Source organism: Cherax quadricarinatus, chromosome 8 (genome assembly GCF_038502225.1).
Source record: "Cherax quadricarinatus isolate ZL_2023a chromosome 8, ASM3850222v1, whole genome shotgun sequence".
Classification (NCBI taxonomy): Eukaryota; Metazoa; Arthropoda; class Malacostraca; order Decapoda; family Parastacidae; genus Cherax; species Cherax quadricarinatus.
The window spans coordinates 4,347,643-4,368,137 of NC_091299.1; the positions used below are offsets into that span (position 1 = coordinate 4,347,643).

At 43.1% G+C, this 20,495-nt stretch overlaps 1 protein-coding gene across 4 annotated transcripts in view; it reads left to right on the forward strand.

Moving 5' to 3' along the window:
• LOC128685363 (uncharacterized) overlaps nucleotides 1–20,495 on the forward strand; it is a 109,322-nt gene that overhangs the window by 13,901 nt on the left and 74,926 nt on the right. For all 4 annotated transcript variants that reach the window (XM_053771856.2, XM_053771858.2, XM_070082784.1 and 1 more), the window contains 2 exons: nucleotides 8,527–8,649; nucleotides 16,642–16,736. In XM_053771856.2, the coding sequence (XP_053627831.1) occupies nucleotides 8,527–8,649; nucleotides 16,642–16,736 (218 nt within the window). The remainder of the gene's footprint in view (nucleotides 1–8,526; nucleotides 8,650–16,641; nucleotides 16,737–20,495) is intronic.

Below are 20,495 nucleotides of genomic sequence, written 5' to 3' on the forward strand. Positions count from 1 at the left end.
CAGGAGCTATGACTTGACCCCTGCAACCACAAATAGGTGAGAACACACACATGGGCTTCAGGAGAGAGAGGAAAGGACACACACTGAAAGGCAGCAGGAAGAAAGAAAGGAGATCGAGAAAATCGTCACGGAAATAGGTGAAGAGATGGACGAGATTGTAAATTTTCAGAGAATAGAGGGGTACTTGAAGGGGAGAAACCGACCAATCAAGCTGATTCTCAGGACGGAAACAGTGCGGAACAGGATCCTCCAAGAGAAACCATGATTTAAATACTCGGAAGAGTACAAGAGGGTGTTCCTAGACAGAGACAGAACAAAATCAGAACGACAGCAGCTGAGGGAGAGGACAAAAAAGCGAAAGGAGCTAGGAAAAGAGACAAGGATGGAACCAGCAGAGGTCAGTCAGAGCAGAACAGAACAGCAAGGGCAAGCACACACACAACTATTCTCAGAACCATACAACCTATCACACCATCCCAACACACACTACAATCCATACCCACAACCTCCACCCAACACCGAGCTATAGAATCCCACAGTATGCCACCAGGTCTCCCACCCTCACAGGCCCCCCAAACCACAGTGTTGGAAAGGAAACTGAAGGTATGGTACACAAACGCTGATGGAATAACAAATAAGTGGGAGGAGTGGCATGAAAGAGTCAAAGAAGCATCACCGGACATCATAGCTCTCACAGAAACGAAGCTTACAGGTATGATAACAGATGCCATCTTTCCAACGGGATACTAAATCCTGAGGAAAGACAGAGGGAACAGGGGGGGTGGAGAAGTGGCATTGCTGATCAAAAATCGCTGGAATTTTGATGAGCTGGAGAGAGGAGACAGTGGAGAAGAAAGTGATTACATAGCGGGAACGCTTCACTCTGGAGGTCCCAAGGTGGTAATAGCAGTGATGTATAACCCACCACAGAACAGCAGGAGGCCAAGGCAAGAGTACGACGAGAGCAATAGAGCGATGGTTGACACACTGGTTAGAGTGGCCAGAAGAGCTCATGCATGCAGGACAAAGCTCCTGATCATGGGTGGCTTTAACCACAAGGAGATCGATTGGGAGAACTTGGACCCACATGGGGGCCAAGATACATGGAGGGCTAAGATGATGGAGGTGGTACTGGAAAACTTCATGTGCCAACACATAAGGGACACTACAAGAGAGAGAGGAGAGGATGAACCAGCAAGGCTGGACTTAGTATTCACCTTGAGTAGTGCAGATATCGAGGACATCACATATGAAAGACCCCTTGGGGCCAGTGACCATGTGGTTTTAAGCTTCGAATACACAGTAGAGCTACAAGTGGAGGGAGAAGCAGGAAGGCCAGGACGAATGAAGCCAAACTACAAGAAAGGGGACTACACAGGAATGAGGAACTTCCTGAACGGGGTTCAGTGGGACAGAACTGGCAGGGAAGCCAGTTAATGAGATGATGGAATATGTAGCAACAAAATGCAAGGAGGCTGAGGAGAGGTTTGTACCCAAGGGTAACAGGAATAATGAAAAAGCCAGGATGAGCCCATGGTTTACCCAAAGGTGCAGGGAGGCAAAAACCAAGTGTGCTAGGGAATGGAAGAAATATAGAAGGCAAAGGACCCAGAAGAATAAGGAGAGCAGTCGTAGAGCCAGAAACGAATATGCACAGATAAGAAGGGAGGCCCAAAGACAATATGAAAACGACATAGCAGCGAAAGCCAAATCTGACCCGAAACTGTTGTACAGCCACATCAGGAGGAAAACAACAGTCAAGGACCAGGTAATCAGGCTAAGGAAGGAAGGAGGAGAGACAACAAGAAATGACCGTGAAGTATGTGAGGAACTCAACAAGAGATTCAAAGAAGTGTTCACAGAGGAGACAGAAGGGACTCTAGAAAGACGGAGAGGTGGGGCACACCACCATGTGCTGGACACAGTGCACACAACCGAGGAAGAAGTGAAGAGGCTTCTGAGTGAGCTAGATACCTCAAAGGCAATGGGGCCAGATAACATCTCCCCATGGGTATTGAGAGAGGGAGCAGAGGCGCTATGTGTACCCCTAACAACAATATTCAATACATCTATCAAAACATGGAGATTGCCTGAGGCATGGAAGACAGCAAATGTAGTCCCAATCTTTAAAAAAGTAGACAGACATGAAGCATTAAACTACAGACCAGTGTCACTGACATGTATAGTATGCAAAATCATGGAGAAGATTATCAGGAGAAGAGTGGTGGAACACCTAGAAAGGAACGATCTCATCATCAGCAGCCAACATGGTTTCAGGGACGGGAAATCCTGTGTCACAAACCTACTGGAGTTCTATGACATGGTGACAGCAGTAAGACAAGAGAGAGAGGGGTGGGTGGATTGCATTTTCTTGGACTGCAAGAAGGCGTTTGACACAGTTCCACACAAGAGATTGGTGCAAAAACTGGAGGACCAAGCAGGGATAACAGGGAAGGCACTACAATGGATCAGGGAATACTTGTCAGGAAGACAGCAGCGAGTCATGGTACGTGGCGAGGTGTCAGAGTGGGCACCTGTGACCACCGGGGTCCCACAGGGGTCAGTCCTAGGACCAGTGCTGTTTCTGGTATTTGTGAACAACATGACGGAAGGAATAGACTCTGAGGTGTCCCTGTTTGCAGATGGCATGAAGTTGATGAGAAGAATTCACTCGATCGAAGACCAGGCAGAACTACAAAGGGATCTGGACAGGCTGCAGACCTGGTCCAGCAATTGGCTCCTGGAGTTCAATCCCACCAAGTGCAAAGTCATGAAGATTGGGGAAGGGCAAAGAAGACCGCAGACGGAGTACAGTCTAGGGGGCCAGAGACTACAAACCTCACTCAAGGAAAAAGATCTTGGGGTGAGTATAACACCAGGCACATCTCCTGAAGTGCACATCAACCAAATAACTGCTGCAGCATATGGGCGCCTAGCAAACCTCAGAACAGCATTCCGACATCTTAATAAGGAATCATTCAGGACCCTGTACACCGTGTACGTTAGGCCCATATTGGAGTATGCGGCACCAGTTTGGAACCCACACCTAGCCAAGCACGTAAAGATACTAGAGAAAGTGCAAAGGTTTGCAACAAGACTAGTCCCAGAGCTAAGAGGTATGTCCTACGAGGAGAGGTTAAGGGAAATCAACCTGACGACACTGGAGGACAGGAGAGATAGGGGGGACATGATAACGACATACAAAATACTGAGAGGAATTGACAAGGTGGACAAAGACAGGATGTTCCAGAGATTGGACACAGTTGGAAGCTGAAGACACAGATGAATCACAGGGATGTTAGGAAGTATTTCTTCAGCCACAGAGTAGTCAGTAAGTGGAATAGTTTGGGAAGTGATGTAGTGGAGGCAGGATCCATACATAGCTTTAAGCAGAGGTATGATAAAGCTCACGGCTCAGGGAGAGTGACCTAGTAGCGATCAGTGAAGAGGCGGGGCCAGGAGCTCGGACTCGACCCCCGCAACCTCAACTAGGTGAGTACAACTAGGTGAGTACAACTACCTGAGAAATGGAAGACAGCTAATGTAGTCCCCATATTTAAGAAAGAAAACAGAAACGAGGCGCTAAACTACAGACCTGTGTCTCTGACATGTATTGCGTGCAAAGTCATGGAGAAGATTATCAGGAGGAGAGTGGTCGAACACCTGGAAAGGAACAAGATTATAAATGAAAACCAGCATGAGTTCATGGAAGGCAAATCTTGTATCACAAACCTCCTGGAGTTTTATGACAAGGTAACAGAGGTAAGACACGAGAGAGAGGGGTGGGTAGATTGCGTTTTCCTAGACTGCAGGAAGGCCTTTGACACAGTTCCCCACAAGAGATTAGTGCAGAAGCTGGAGGATCAGGCGCATGTAAAAGGGAGGGCACTGCAATGGATAAGGGAATACCTGACAGGGAGGCAGCAACGAGTCATGGTACGTGAAGAGGTATCACAGTGGGCGCCTGTTACGAGCGGGGTCCCACAGGGGTCAGTTCTAGGACCAGTGCTATTTTTGATATATGTGAACGACATGATGGAAGGAATAGACTCTGAAGTGTCCCTGTTCGCAGATGACGTGAAGTTGATGAGAAGAATTAAATCGGACGAGGATGAGGCAGGACTGCAAAGAGACCTGGACGGGCTGAACATGTGGTCCAGTAACTGGCTTCTCGAATTCAATCCAGCCAAATGCAAAGTCATGAAGATTGGGGAGGGGCAAAGAAGACCGCAGACAGAGTATAGGCTAGGTGGACAAAGACTACAGACCTCACTCAGGGAGAAAGACCTTGGGGTGACCATAACACCGAGCACATCACCGGAGGCACACATCAACCAAATAACCGCTGCAGCATACGGGCGCCTGGCAAACCTGAGAATAGCGTTCCGATACCTTAATAAGGAATCGTTCAAGACACTGTACACTGTGTATGTTAGGCCCATACTGGAGTATGCAGCACCAGTCTGGAACCCACACCTGGTCAAGCACGTCAAGAAATTAGAGAAAGCGTGAGCGTGTTTGATAGGAGTGAATGGAGACAAATGGTTTTTAATACTTGACGTGCTGTTGGAGTGTGAGCAAAGTAACATTTATGAAGGGATTCAGGGAAACCGGCAGGCCGGACTTGAGTCCTGGAGATGGGAAGTACAACTGCAACATTAACACCCCTCTGAAGGAGGGGTGTTAATGTTGCAGTTTAAAAACTGTAGTGTAAAGCACCCTTCTGGCAAGACAGTGATGGAGTGAATGATGGTGAAAGTTTTTCTTTTTCGGGCCATAGTCCCAGAGCTCAAGGGAATGTCGTACAAGGAAAGGTTAAGGGAAATCGGACTGACGACACTGGGGGACAGAAGGGTCAGGGGAGACATGATAACGACATACAAGATACTGCGGGGAATAGACAAGGTGGACAGAGATAGGATGTTCCAGAGAGGGGACACAGGTACAAGGGGTCACAACTGGAAGCTGAAGACTCAGACGAGTCACAGGGACGTTAGGAAGTATTTCTTCAGTCATAGAGTTGTCAGGAAGTGGAATAGCCTAGCAAGTGAAGTAGTGGAGGCAGGAACCATACATAGTTTTAAGAAGAGGTATGATACAGCTCAGGAAGCAGAGAGAGAGAGGACCTAGTAGCGATCAGTGAAGAGGCGGGGCCAGGAGCTGAATCTCGACCCCTGCAACCACAATTAGGTGAGTACACACACACACACACACACACACACACACACACACACACACAGAGGGAAGTCAGTTAATGAGATGATGGAATATGTAGCAACAGTGTGCAAGAAGGCTGAGGAGAGGTTTGTACCCAAGGGTAACAGGACTAATGAAAAATCCAGGATGAGCCCATGGTTCACCCAAAGGTGCAGGGAGGCAAAAACCAAGTGTGCTAGGGAATGGAAGAAATATAGAAGGCAAAGGACCCAGGAGAATAAGGAGAGCAGTCTTAGAGCCAGAAATGAATATGCACAGATAAAAAGGGAGGCTCAACGACAATATGAAAACGACATAGCAGCGAAAGCCAAATCTGACCCAAAATTGTTATACAGCCACATCAGGAGGAAAACAACAGTCGAGGATCAGGTAATCAGGCTAAGAAAGGAAGGAGGAGAGACAAGAAATGACCATGAAGTAAGTGAGGAACTCGCCAAGAGATTTTAAGAAGTGTTCACAGAGGAGACCGAAGGGGCTCCAGAAAGACAGAGAGGTGGGGCACACCACCAAGTGCTGGACACAGTACACACAACCAAGGAAGAAGTGAAGAGGCTTCTGAGTGAGCTAGATACCTCAAAGGCAATGGGGCTGGATAACATCTCTCCATGGGTCCTGAGAGAGGGAGCAGAGGCACTATGTGTACCCCTAACAACAATATTCAATACATCTATTGAAACAGGGAGATTGCCTGAGGCATGGAAGACAGCAAATGTAGTCCCAATCTTTAAAAAAGGAGACAGACTTGAAGCACTAAACTACAGACCAGTGTCACTAACATGTATAGTATGCAAAGTCATGGAGAAGATTATCAGGAGAAGAGTGGTGGAACACCTAGAAAGGAATGATCTCATCAACAGCAGCCAACATGGTTTCAGGGACAGGAAATCTTGTGTCACAAACCTACTGGAGTTCTATGACATGGTGACAGCAGTAAGACAAGAGAGAGAGAGGGGTGGGTGGATTGCATTTTCTTGGACTGCAAGAAGGCATTTGACACAGTTCCAAACAAGAGATTAGTGCAAAAACTGGAGGACCAAGCAGGGATAACAGGGAAGGCACTACAATGGATCAGGGAATACTTGTCAGGAAGACAGCAGCGAGTCATGGTACGTGGCGAGGTGTCAGAGTGGGCACCTGTGACCAGCGGGGTCCCACAGGGGTCAGTCCTAGGACCAGTGCTGTTTCTGGTATTTGTGAACGACATGACGGAAGGAATAAACTCCGAAGTTTCCCTGTTTGCAGATGACGTGAAGTTGATGAGAAGAGTTCATTCGATCGAAGACCAGGCAGAAATACAAAGGGATCTGGACAGGCTGCAGACCTGGTCCAGCAATTGGCTCCTGGAGTTCAATCCCACCAAGTGCAAAGTCATGAGGATTGGGGAAGGGCAAAGAAGACCGCAGACGGAGTACAGTCTAGGGGGCCAGAGACTACAAACATCACTCAAGGAAAAAGATCTTGTTGTGAGTATAACACCAGGCACATCTCCTGAAGCGCACATCAACCAAATAACTGCTGCAGCATATGGGCGCCTGGCAAACCTCAGAACAGCATTCCGACATCTTAATAGGGAATCGTTCAGGACCCTGTACACCATGTACGTTAGGCCCATATTGGAGTATGCGGCACCAGTTTGTAACCCACACCTAGCCAAGCATGTAAAGAAACTAAAGAAAGTGCAAGGGTTTGCAACAAGACTAGTCCCAGAGTTAAGAGGTATGTCCTATGAGGAGAGGTTAAGGAAAATCAACCTGACGACACTGGAGGACAGGAGAGATAGGGGGGACATGATAACGACTTACAAAATACTGAGAGGAATTGACAAGGTGGACAAAGACAGGATGTTCCAGAGACTGGACACAGCAACATGGGGACACAGTTGGAAGCTGAAGACACAGATGAATCGAAGGGATGTTAGGAAGTATTTCTTCAGCCACAGAGTAGTCAGGAAGTGGAATAGTTTGGGAAGCGATGTAGTGGAGGCAGGATCCATACATAGCTTTAAGCAGAGGTACGATAAAGCTCATGGTTCAGGGAGAGTGACCTAGTAGCGACCAGTGAAGAGTTGGGGCCAGGAGCTTGGACTCGACCCCTGCAACCTCAACTAGGTGAGTACAGCTAGGTGAGTACACACACACAGAAATGGGAGGAAATGAAAAAGGAGAGCAGAATAACCCAAGAACAAGTGGAAGGACAAGCACACCCCCCAGAAACACCTGCAGAAGGACCCCAGCCACGACACCCCCAAGGCAACTGAACAATCCAAACAACCATTACACACCGATCCCTCTGTTCCCACCACCCACACCACAGTTACAGTATTAGAACAGAAGTTGAAGGTTTGGTACACAAATGCAGATGGATTAACGAATAAACATGAGGAATGGCAAGAAAGAATCAATGAAGTCCCCAGACATCATAGCAGTTACAGAAACAAAACTCATGGAGACAATAACAGATGCAATCTTCCCACCAGGATACCAGATCATGAGGAAAGATAGAAGGGGCAGAGGGGGAGGTGGGGTTGCTCTGCTTGTAAAAAACAGATGGAAATTCGAGAAAATGGAAGGCATAGATGAGATGGGAGAAAGAGACTACATAGTAGGTACACTTCAGTCTGGGGAACACAAGGTGGTCATTGCAGTGATGTATAATCCACCACAGAACTGCAGGAGGCCAAGAGAGGAATATGAAGAGAGCAACACAGCAATGGTGGACACACTTGCTGAGGTGGCAAGAAGAGCTTACTCCAGCAGAGCAAAGTTGCTGGTTATGGGGGATTTCAACCACAGGGAGATTGACTGGGAAAACCTGGAGCCACATGGGGGTCCCGAAACATGGAGAGCCAAGATGATGGACGTGGTGCTGGAAAACCTCATGCACCAACATGTTAAGGACACTACCAGAGTGAGAGGGGAGGATGAACCAGCAAGATTGGACCTTGTGTTCACCCCGGGCAGTTCAGACATTGAGGACATCACGTATGAGAGTCCCCTCGGAGCTAGCGACCACGTGATCCTGTGCTTTGAATATATAATAGAGCTGCAAGTGGAGAGAGCAACAGGAGTTGAATGGAAAAACCTGACTATAAAAGAGGGGACTACATTGGAACACAGGTAAAATGATGTCACCAAACAGATTTAATTCCTTAGGAAGTAAAAAAGGTACTAAGGTGTGAAAGTTCCTGAGTAATGTTTCAAGTATTTTGTATGTGAATATCTTGAAAATAAGTATCCACTAAGTTTAAGAAAGTCTCACAAAAATGCCAAGCAAAAAAATTAAAGTATGCTTATTTTTTTTTTGTTTCAGAAACAAAACCTCTGGTACTAGAACTACCAGTAGATATTGATGTGAAGCAGCAGAGAAATGTAGTACTGCAGCCACCAGGAGTTCCATTCTTTACTAAGAGGCACCACCATCTTTATACAGAGGGTAAATAGATGGTGTATTTGGATTTTAATTGCCGATATAATTTTTTTTTATTTCAAGAATTTGCACTATAGCATCTTACAAACAGTTTAGGTAAACAGCAGGAGTGAGCAGTGATTTAATAAACGATATCAAAAGATACATTAGGTAATTCTCTAAGTGTCTGTAACAAAAGATACATTACATTCTTTTGCTTCCCACTTTGAATTTTTATTCTTACAAAAAATAGAAGATTTACTGTTATGCAGACTACTGCATTAGTGTAGAAATGGTATAAATAATATCAACGCACTTGTGAAAGAATATCAGACTCACCAGTTGACATGTATTGGACGCGTAGCATGATTTGTTTACTTTTGAACTTTGGCAAAAATCGAAGATTTCTGCTACTTTGAGCTCAATTTCAAGGTACTTTTCACTGTAAAACTAATCAAAATCATCTCAATTTCTGTAACATGTCTTCCATTCTATAAAATGAGACCAGGAAAACTAGAATACCATCATAAATACCATACAAAAATACAGTGCAAAGTCGCTGTTTTAAACCAAAAACACTGTCAAAGTTTTTTTTTTCTCATTATGCACTGTGTGCTGCAGAATTTTTTTTTATACTGCACACATAGACCCATTCTTTCATATGTAGGCCTACCAGTTTCCTCTCACTAGATTTGAGGGCGCTAGAATTTAGGTGTACTAGTACGTCAAAAACCCTGGTGCCTAAGCCGTACTAGTACGTCAGAAACCCTGAAAGGGTTAAACTAGTCAATTAATATTTCCTCTGTCATCCATGCTGACTGGTTTGGCCTCGAAATTACTGGTAAGATGTTTTTATCCACACCTTTTAAAGCACTTTTCTCTTGCTGACTGATGTAAGTTCTTGTTGGGATTTTCTTCCAAAAAACACTTGTCTCGTCAGCATTAAACCCTTGATGTGGCTCATAGCCACCCTCAGAAATATATTCCTGCAGCTCAGCAGGGAAATTACTTGCTGCTGTATGATCAGCTGAAGTACTTTCACTAGAAAACTTAATACAGTGGACCCCCGGTTAACGAACTTTTTTCATTCCAGTAGTATGTTCAGGTGCCAGTACTGACCGAATTTTTTCCCATAAGGAATATTGTGAAGTAGATTAGTCCATTTCAGACCCCCAAACATACACGTACAAACGCACTTACATAAATACACTTACATAATTGGTCGCATTTGGAGGTGATCGTTAAGCGGGGGTCCACTGTATATTGTAACTCATTACGCAGCTTAACTCTTTCACTGTCGAGACCTTTGGTCACAAACCTGCTCTCAGTGTCAAAAAACTACGTATTCAAAAAAAAAAAATTCTTTTCTTACCAATATCTTAAGAATATTTTTATGATTGTTTTAAAAGAAAAAAAAATTTGGATCAGTACTTACCAAGATATAGAAGCTTGAAGCTGACAGAAAGTGAACCGCTTACAGCAACATCGGTGACTGCCGCTCACACAGTAATATTTTTACTTTTATTCAATTTTTTTCTTTTCTTTTCTAATACAGTGGTACCTCAGGATACGAAATTATTTCATTCCAGAAGGCTGTTCGAGTGCTGATACCAAACGAATTAGTTCCCATATGGAATAATGGAAATTAGATTAATCTGTTTCAGATCTTCAAAAATACACTTACAAAAGCACTTACATAAATACACTTACATAATTGTTTGCATTTTGAGCTGTTCGTATCCCGAGGTACCACTGTATTTTATTTTTTTCAAGTAACTTTTGTGGCATGTGAGACCAGAATAATGCATAATGTATATATCACTCGTTGTATGCAACACAATAACTGCACAAACATTATCATTATATTGTTTGCACAAACCCATGCTGCCTTCCCCACCCACACCATCTTCCCCACTACCCATGCTGCCTTCCCCACCCACACCATCTTCCCCACTACCCACGCTGCCTTCCCCACCGCCCTTGCTGGAAATAAAGCACTTCGACTTTTTTGGGATATCCTAGGTTTTCTACACATGTTGCTGTGTATGATAATCTATGTAACTGTATTCGTGTATACCTGAACAAACTTATTTACATGCCGTCTTCCTAACCACCCATGCCTCCTTCCCCACCTGCACCATCATCCCCACCATCCACACTGCCTTCCCCATACCCACGCTGCTTTCCCCATACCCACACTGCCTTCCCTACACCCACACTGTCTTCCCCACCACCCACGCTGGAAATAAGTCACTGACTTTTTTGGGTTATCCTAGATTCTCTACACATGCTGCTATGTATGATAATCTATGTAACTGTATTCATGTATACCTGAATAAACTTAGTTACACACTGTCTTCCCAACCACCCGCACCATCTTCCCCACCTTCCATGCTGTCTTCCCCACCATCCAATCTGCCTTCCCCAACACCCAAGCTGTCTTCCCCACCACCCAGGCTGCCTTCCCCAACACCCAAGCTGTCTTCCCCACCACCCAGGCTGCCTTCCCTTTTCACTATCTGTATCTGGCAACCTGGACATTGCTTTTGGTCACAAACTCCCCAAAACCTTGAAATTCATCTTCTCTGACACTTCCATCTTGGGAAGAGAAGAGTTCCAAATTCACCGGGGAGTCAGGTATTTCTTACCACTAGGCATGCTGAACAAGGACTACTGAAATGACGTTCCCACAGTGCACCACTGGCTCCCCAATTTTTTTTTATACTAAGCACACTGATCACACAGACCCATTCTCTCACATGTAGGCCCACCAGCTTTCTCCTGCTAGATTTGAAGCCACTAGAATTTTGGCATAGTACTATGGCACCAACACTGGCTCATAAGCTGTAGTACTACCTCACCAACACTGGCTCGTAAGCTGTAGTACTACGGCACCAACACTGGCTCGTAAGCTGTAGTACTACCTCACCAATACTGGCTCGTAAGCTGTAGTACTACAGCACCATCACTGGCTCGTAAGCTGTAGTACTACAGCACCAACACTGCCTCGTAAGCTGTAGTACTACGGCACCAACAGTAAAAGGGTTAAAGTTGTGGAACCAGCCTGTGCTAAACATACACACTTTTTCAGGCCTTCCTTATCACACACTGCTTTAAACAACTGTAAGGCCTTTTCCCTAATTAAAATGAAAATAAGTGGCGTATCTTTCTTTGTTTTTTGTTCAATCCACTTAAGCAACAAGTTTTCAGTTTTATTTACTTGCTGTAATCTGTGTATCATTCTTTTCATGAGATGACATCTTCGGTTATTCATTACACTAGCTCGTATATTCACCTCATTCTTTTTAATTGTACGAACTGACACTTCATTAAAGGACATAGGCCCTCACGATATCCACCACACGTGAGCCACTCTTAAGCTTGTCTAATACTATCTTCATATTCTTCGTAACTCCTAGACTTAAATGCTTAAACCTTTTCTTGCCACTTTCAGCAACACTTGTATGCCTACTGGGTGCCATGATTGCTTGGCAGATACAAGATATGGCAATTAAAAGATCTAAACTCAATCCACAAACATAATAACAAACACAGCTAGCTCCTAGCTGTGTTGGGGAAGTATCCCGCAGGCGACACTCCAATTTTTTTCTCCTCCGTAAAACTGAACCTTGTTAAGTCAATTTTACAAAGTGTTGTATAAAATTGTGCCACAATTTTTCAGTTGTGCAATAACCAAAACGTGCAAAATAAAACCATGTAATATAACAGTCTACTGTATTTAATGTATACTCTGTGTATGTGTGTGTGTGTGTGTGTATATATATACATATATATCTTTCTTTCTTTCTTTCAACACACCGGCCGTATCCCACCGAGGCAGGGTGGCCCAAAAGGAAAAACGAAAGTTTCTCCTTTCAGATTTAGTAATACATACAGGAGAAGGGGTTACTAGCCCCTTGCTCCCGGCATTTTAGTTGCCTCTTACAACACGCATGGCTTACGGAGGAAGAATTTTGTTCCACTTCCCCATGGAGATATGAGGAAATAAACAAGAACTAGAAAGAAAATAGAAGAAAACCCAGAGGGGTATGTATATATATGCTTGTACATGTATGTGTAGTGTGACCTAAGAGTAAGTAGAAGTAGCAAGACGTACCTGAAATCTTGCATGTTCATGAGACAGAAAAAAGGACACCAGCAATCCTACCATCATGTAAAACAATTACAGGCTTTCGTTTTACACTCACTTGGCAGGACGGTAGTACCTCCCTGGGCTGTTGCTGTCTACCAACGGTGGGAGATGACCGACTTGTTGAAAAAAAAAAAATATGTATATACTGTGTTATATATTACTAAATTTGAAAGGAGAAACTTTGGTTTTTTCTTTTGGGCCACCCTGCCTCGGTGGGATACGGCCAGTGTGTTGAAAGAAAGAATATATATATATAAGAAGAAGAATAAGAAGAACAAAATTGTCAAAGTGGGAAGTCTGAATGTGCGTGGATGTTGTGCAAATGATAAGAAAGAGATGATTGTGGATGTTATGAATGAGAAGAAACTGGATGTCCTGGCTTTAAGTGAAACAAAGCTGAAGGGGGTGGGAGAGTTTCAATGGAGAGGAATAAATGGGATTAGGTCAGGGGTTTCAAATAGAGTTAGAGCTAAAGAAGGAGTAGCAATAATGTTGAAGGATAAGCTATGGCAGGAAAAGAGGGACTACAAATGTATAAATTCAAGGATTATGTGGAGTAAAATAAAGATTGGATGTGAAAAGTGGGTTATAGTAAGCGTGTATGCACCTGGAGAAGAGAGAAGTGTAGAGGAGAGAGAGAGATTCTGGGAAATGTTGAGTGAATGCGTGGGGAGTTTTGAATCAAGTGTGAGAGTAATGGTGGTTGGGGATTTCAATGCTAAAGTGGGTAAAAATGTTATGGAGGGAGTAGTAGGTAAATTTGGGGTGCCAGGGGTAAATGTAAATGGGGAGTCTTTAATTGAGCTATGTGTAGAAAGAAATTTGGTAATAAGTAACACATATTTTATGAAAAAGAGGATAAATAAATATACAAGGTATGATGTAGCACGTAATGAAAGTAGTTTGTTAGATTATGTATTGGTGGATAAAAGGTTGATGGGTAGGCTCCAGGATGTACATGTTTATAGAGGGGCAACTGATATATCGGATCATTATTTAGTTGTAGCTACAGTTAGAGTAAGAGGTAGATGGGAAAAGAGGAAGGTGGCAACAACAAGTAAGAGGGAGGTGAAAGTGTATAAACTAAGGGAGGAGGAAGTTCGGGCGAGATATAAGCGACTATTGGCAGAAAGGTGGGCTAGTGCAAAGATGAGTAGTGGGGGGGTTGAAGAGGGTTGGAATAGTTTTAAAAATGCAGTATTGGAATGTGGGGCAGAAGTTTGTGGTTATAGGAGGGTGGGGGCAGGAGGAAAGAGGAGTGATTGGTGGAATGATGAAGTAAAGGGTGTGATAAAAGAGAAAAAGGTAGCTTACGAGAGGTTTTTACAAAGCAGAAGTGTTATAAGAAGAGCAGAGTATATGGAGAGTAAAAGAAAGGTGAAGAGAGTGGTGAGAGAGTGCAAAAGGAGAGCAGATGAAAGAGTGGGAGAGGCACTGTCAAGAAATTTTAATGAAAATAAGAAAAAATTTTGGAGTGAGTTAAACAAGTTAAGAAAGCCTAGGGAAAGTATGGATTTGTCAGTTAAAAACAGAGTAGGGGAGTTAGTAGATGGGGAGAGGGAGGTATTAGGTAGATGGCGAGAATATTTTGAGGAACTTTTAAATGTTAAGGAAGAAAGGGAGGCGGTAATTTCATGCACTGGCCAGGGAGGTATACCATCTTTTAGGAGTGAAGAAGAGCAGAATGTAAGTGTGGTGGAGGTACGTGAGGCATTACGTAGAATGAAAGGGGGTAAAGCAGCTGGAACTGATGGGATCATGACAGAAATGTTAAAAACAGGGGGGGATATAGTGTTGGAGTGGTTGGTACTTTTGTTTAATAAATGTATGAAAGAGGGGAAGGTACCTAGGGATTGGCGGAGAGCATGTATAGTCCCTTTATATAAAGGGAAATTGGACAAAAGAGATTGTAAAAATTATAGAGGAATAAGTTTACTGAGTATTCCAGGAAAAGTGTACGGTAGGGTTATAATTGAAAGAATTAGAGGTAAGACAGAATGTAGGATTGCGGATGACCAAGGAGGTTTCAGAGTGACTAAGGGATGTGTAGAGCAAGTGTTTACATTGAAACATATATGTGAACAATATTTTGATAAAGGTAGGGAAGTTTTTATTGCAATTATGGATTTAGAAAAGGCATATGATAGAGTGGATAGAGGAGCAATGTGGCAGATGTTGCAAGTATATGGAATAGGTGGTAAGTTATTAAATGCTGTAAAGAGTTTTTATGAGGATAGTGAGGCTCAGGTTAGGGTGTGTAGAAGAGAGGGAGACTACTTCCCGGTAAAAGTAGGTCTTAGACAGGGATGTGTAATGTCACCATGGTTGTTTAATATATTTATAGATGGGGTTGTAAAGGAAGTAAATGCTAGGGTGTTCGGGAGAGGGGTGGGATTAAATTATGGGGAATCAAATTCAAAATGGGAATTGACACAGTTACATTTTGCTGATGATACTGTGCTTATGGGAGATTCTAAAGAAAAATTGCAAAGGTTAGTGGATGAGTTTTTGAATGTGTGTAAAGGTAGAAAGTTGAAAGTGAACATAGAAAAGAGTAAGGTGATGAGGGTATCAAATGATTTAGATAAAGAAAAATTGGATATCAAATTGGGGAAGAGGAGTATGGAAGAAGTGAATGTTTTCAGATACTTGGGAGTTGACATGTCCGCAGATGGATTTATGAAGGATGAGTTTAATCATAGAATTGATGAGAGAAAAAAGGTGAGTGGTGCGTTGAGGTATATGTGGAGTCAAAAAACGTTATCTATGGAGGCAAAGAAGGGAATGTATGAAAGTATAGTAGTACCAACACTCTTATATGGGTGTGAAGCTTGGGTGGTAAATGCAGTAGCGAGGAGACGGTTGGAGGCAGTGGAGATGTCCTGTTTAAGGGCAATGTGTGGTGTAAATATTATGCAGAAAATTCGGAGTGTGGAAATTAGGAAAAGGTGTGGAGTTAATAAAAGTATTAGTCAGAGGGCAGAAGAGGGGTTGTTGAGGTGGTTTGGTCATTTAGAGAGAATGGATCAAAGTAGAATGACATGGAAAGCATATAAATCTATAGGGGGAAGGAAGGCGGGGTAGGGGCCGTCCTCGAAAGGGTTGGAGAGAGGGGGTAAAGGAGGTTTTGTGGGCGAGGGGCTTGGACTTCCAGCAAGCGTGTGTGAGCGTGTTAGATAGGAGTGAATGGAGACTAATGGTACTTGGGACCTGACGATCTGTTGGAGTGTGAGCAGGGTAATATTTAGTGAAGGGATTCAGGGAAACCGGTTATTTTCATATAGTCGGACTTGAGTCCTGGAAATGGGAAGTACAATGCCTGCACTTTAAAGGAGGGGTTTGGGATATTGGCAGTTTGGAGGGATATAAATCTGTAGGGGAAGGAAGGCAGGGTAGGGGTCCTCCTCGAAAAGGTTGGAGGGAGGGGGTAAAGGAGGTTTTGTGGGCGAGGGGCTTGGACTTCCAGCAGGCGTGCATGAGCGTATTAGATAGGAGTGAATGGAGACAAATGGTATTTGGGACCTGATGAGCTGTTGGAGTGTGAGCAGGGTAATATTTAGTGAAGGGATTCAGGGAAATCGGTTATTTTTATATAGCCGGACTTGAGTCCTGGAGGGGTTTGGGATATTGGCAGTTTGGAGGGATATGTTGTGTATCTTTATACATATATGTTTCTAAGCTGTTGTATTCTGAGCACCTCTGCAAAAACAGTGATTATGTGTGAGTGAGGTGAGTGTTGAATGATGAAAGTATTTTCTTTTTGGGGATTTTCTTTCTTTTTTGGGTCACCCTGCTTTGGTGGGAGACGGCCGACTTATTAAAAAAATACAACTATATATATATATATATATTTTTTTTTTTTTCAGATACGCTTATATGGCCGTTTCAGAAGACGCCACAAATCTTGGCAGATCTTAAACCACCCAAAATAAAAAAGTATATTTGTGAAGATTGGTTTATGGTAAGATATAAAGTACAGTATGTCTATATCTGCAGTTCATTTTCTGAATTCAAATCTCTAGTCCATTGAGGACTTCTTGTAAAAGATATACATGTTGTTCAAATATTTATTTATATGCCTGACTCTTTTTTCCTCAAAATTGGAATGATCTGTTATCACCTTATTCATTGTATTTGTACTGCTGTTGAGCCTTAACCCTTAAACGGTCCAAACGTATATATACGTTCACTTGCGTAGCGCCCCAAATTTTTTGAGGAAAAAAAAATCTTTTCTTTTAAAAGGAAAAAAGAGCATATGGTACCCAGGCATGCCCAATTATTTTAATAGGGCGCACAGTGAGTGTGCACACCCATTCTCTCATGTCTAGGTGACTCAGGCTTATTGTGGCAATGTTGAATGAATGACAAAGAAAACGTATATATACGTTTGGGGCGCTACGCGCATGAATGTATATATACGTTTAGACCGTTTAAGGGTTAATAAACAATTGTAACTACTTTTTTTTTTACTGCTTCTGTCTCCCACCAAGGTAGGCTGACATGGAAAAAAAAAATCTAACCATCATTCATTCAACCACTGCTTAGCCAAAAGTGTGCCAGCATCACAGCTTTGATACCTCTATGAACTGCAACATCCCTACCCCCTTCCTCAAGGTGCAGGCACTACTTCCCACTTCCAGGATCCGAGTCCAGCTAACTGATTTTCCTGAATCCCTTCTTAAATGTTACCTTACACTTCAGCAGCAAGTCAAATCACAAAAACCACATGCCTCCACTTGCTCCTATCTAACATGCTCACAAAAGCCTGTTGGATGTCCAAGCCCCTAGCACTCAATACCTCCCTTACCCCCTCCCCTTATGTACCTTCCTAGTCATCTTATTTTGTTCCAAACATTCTGTAGTATTTCCAAACCACCTCAACAGCCTTTCCTCTGCCCTTTGAGTAATACTTTTGGTAACCCTACAATTTCCCCTAATCTTCAAGTTGCAGATTCTCTGCTTAATATTCATACCACACTTTGTCCTCAAACATATCTCCACTGCCTCCATCCTCCTCTCTACAACATTCAAACTACTTGCTTCACAACCGTACAACGGTATTGATACCACTATACCTTGGCACACACACTTATTTGCTTCCATAGATAAGGATCTGTGTCTCCACTGATCCCTTGATGCACCACCCACCTTTTTTTTCCTCATCAATTCTGTGGTTCACCTCATCTTCAATAAACCCACCTACCAACAAATCCACTACCCTTTTTTTTTTTTAACACACTGACCATCTCCCACTGAGGAAGGGTGACCCAAAAAAGAAACACTTCACCATCATTCACACTCACTTTCTTGCCAGAGGTGCACAGATACAACAGTTCAGATGTCCCTCCTCTGTTCTCCTTGCCTCCAATGTGATATCTTTTATTGCCTCAAATTTTGGTTACTCTTATTACTTTCCTATGCTTTTTATTGCCTTCTTTTACATACCCACCCAAATTAAAAGAAAACTCAGATGAGTATGTATATTTGGACATGGACAACTTCATGTGGAGTATAAACTAAGTGTAAGTAGTAGTAGCCATATATACCTGTCATATTGCATCTTTATAAGGCAGAAAGGAAATGTATGTGTAATCCTACCATTGTGTAAAATAGTTGCCGTCTTCCACTTTACATTCATTTGGCAATATGGTAATACTTCCTTGGGTGGTTTGTTTACAAACCTACTTATGTACCTATAACTATGTGTCTATTTGATTTGAGTTATGGAAGTCGAAAGAACTGGTGTGTGCACTGAAAGATGGGTGAGGATGTTGGGATTCAGATGATCAGTTAAATCGTTTTGTCAGCCTTTGAATGAATAATGGTGAATGTGTTTCCTTTGGGTTACCCTGCCTTGGTAGGAGATGACTGATATAGTAAAAAGATGTACTGTACATGTCTACAAATTGTAAAGCTAATTAAAAATGACTCCTATTGGCAGGTCTTTTGCATTTTCTGTGTTGGGATTATGAACTTTGTTGTTGTGACAGTTCTTGGTAGGCTTTGGCTTCCTAGGGGTGAACATAAGATGCTGAAAGAATGACTTTACTGTGACCTGTAAATTCATTCTTTCCACTGCCTAGAAGTTGAGCCTGTCTGTGGAGCTTCAGCCCTTGGGTGGGCAACACATTTCTTTGATGAGTGAATAAGAGGTCAAGTAAAAGGTTCATTGCTGGCCCCATTGAATCAGTCAGCTGGCCTTGCATTGTTCTCCTTTCTGTGGTGTGAGGTGGTGTATTCAGCTAGGACCAAGTGGACATAAGAGAGCAGTAACCATTTTAGTCATGCAATCACTCATGTGCCTCTCTGTTAGCCCTGGAGTCATTTGTTTAGTAAACATGTAAGCCTCTTCTATGATACTTGATAGTGGGTGGGGAAACACAGAGCTGAAAGTAATTATTACTGTTTTAATAGTAATGATCCCTCCTTGCCATCTTTGACTACACAGAGGTGGTTTACAAGTCATCCTTGTGATACACCACAGCATTCCTCTTGTTCTACAGCTAATGCAACTACTCCTTTTTTAAATCCTGTACCCAATACTTCTCAACCTCCTCCTCACCATAGTCATGAGAAATCTCTACATCAGGCTTCATTATCTCTGCATGAGGTACAATATATAGCCCATACACCTGGTCAAAACACCTCAGATAAGCTGGATCATAGTCAGCCAAGCATTCTTGAGAGCAGGTATCTTTATTTCGAAACATTTCGCCTACACAGTAGGCTTCTTTAGTCGAGTACATAAAAGTTGATAGAAGCAGAAGAGACTTGAAGACGATGTAATCAGTGTCTGACTCTGTCAGACACTGCAACACAAGGGTATCTTTGTACAGACCTGAAATCTACTTGGACAACTTCTACTAGTGAGAATGGCTGGATTTGAGAGGGACCTGACCTCCCAACGAATACATTCTTACCTCTACTAGTGGCCTATATGTCACCTCCTGGCGGTATTTAAGGCTCCTTCTTTTCACTTCAACTCCATATTGTTTCAGACTATGGAACAATACTCTTCTCCAGACTGAGGGACTGACCACCTCAAAACTTCAAGGGTGATGGACTGATTACATCGTCTTCAAATCTCTTCTGCTTCTATCAACTTTTCTGTACTCGACTGAAGAAGCCTACTGTGTAGGCGAAACGTTTCAAAATAAAGATACCTAACTGTTGCGTATGTGTCTTGCCCAACAACCTGTCGGCATTTTATACCATTTTAATGTTCATTCTTGAGAGCAGTTTGCCCGAAGGTCAATTTACACACTCAGCATAAGAGTATGTATAGTGCAGATGAATTATACCACTCAAGTGGACAAACTAACAGATTTGAACTGTAGATAACAAGTTTATTACCTCACTTAGGCATACCCACCTTATTACATGCTGTGGGATGGTCATCCTTCCTCACTTGTTAGTACATAAACACTCACTTACTTTACATGCATACGATATTTTCCAGGAACTGCAACTGCAGTAGCTACCCAGTCTCAAAACAGACACTGTTGTCCATCCCTCATGAGGAAAATAAACGTACTATACCTGATCAATGTTGCCAAATTAACATTAGGTGATGGTGAGCTCCCTACTTCCATGTCTTCAGCAAGTAACCACTTAATGGTAACAGAGCTCTTTCCCCCTCCCCAATTTCTGTAAGTGCTGGTGGTTTGGATACCTTGCTTTGCTATTTATGTGCAGATTGCCTTACCTGTGCCTCCCCAAC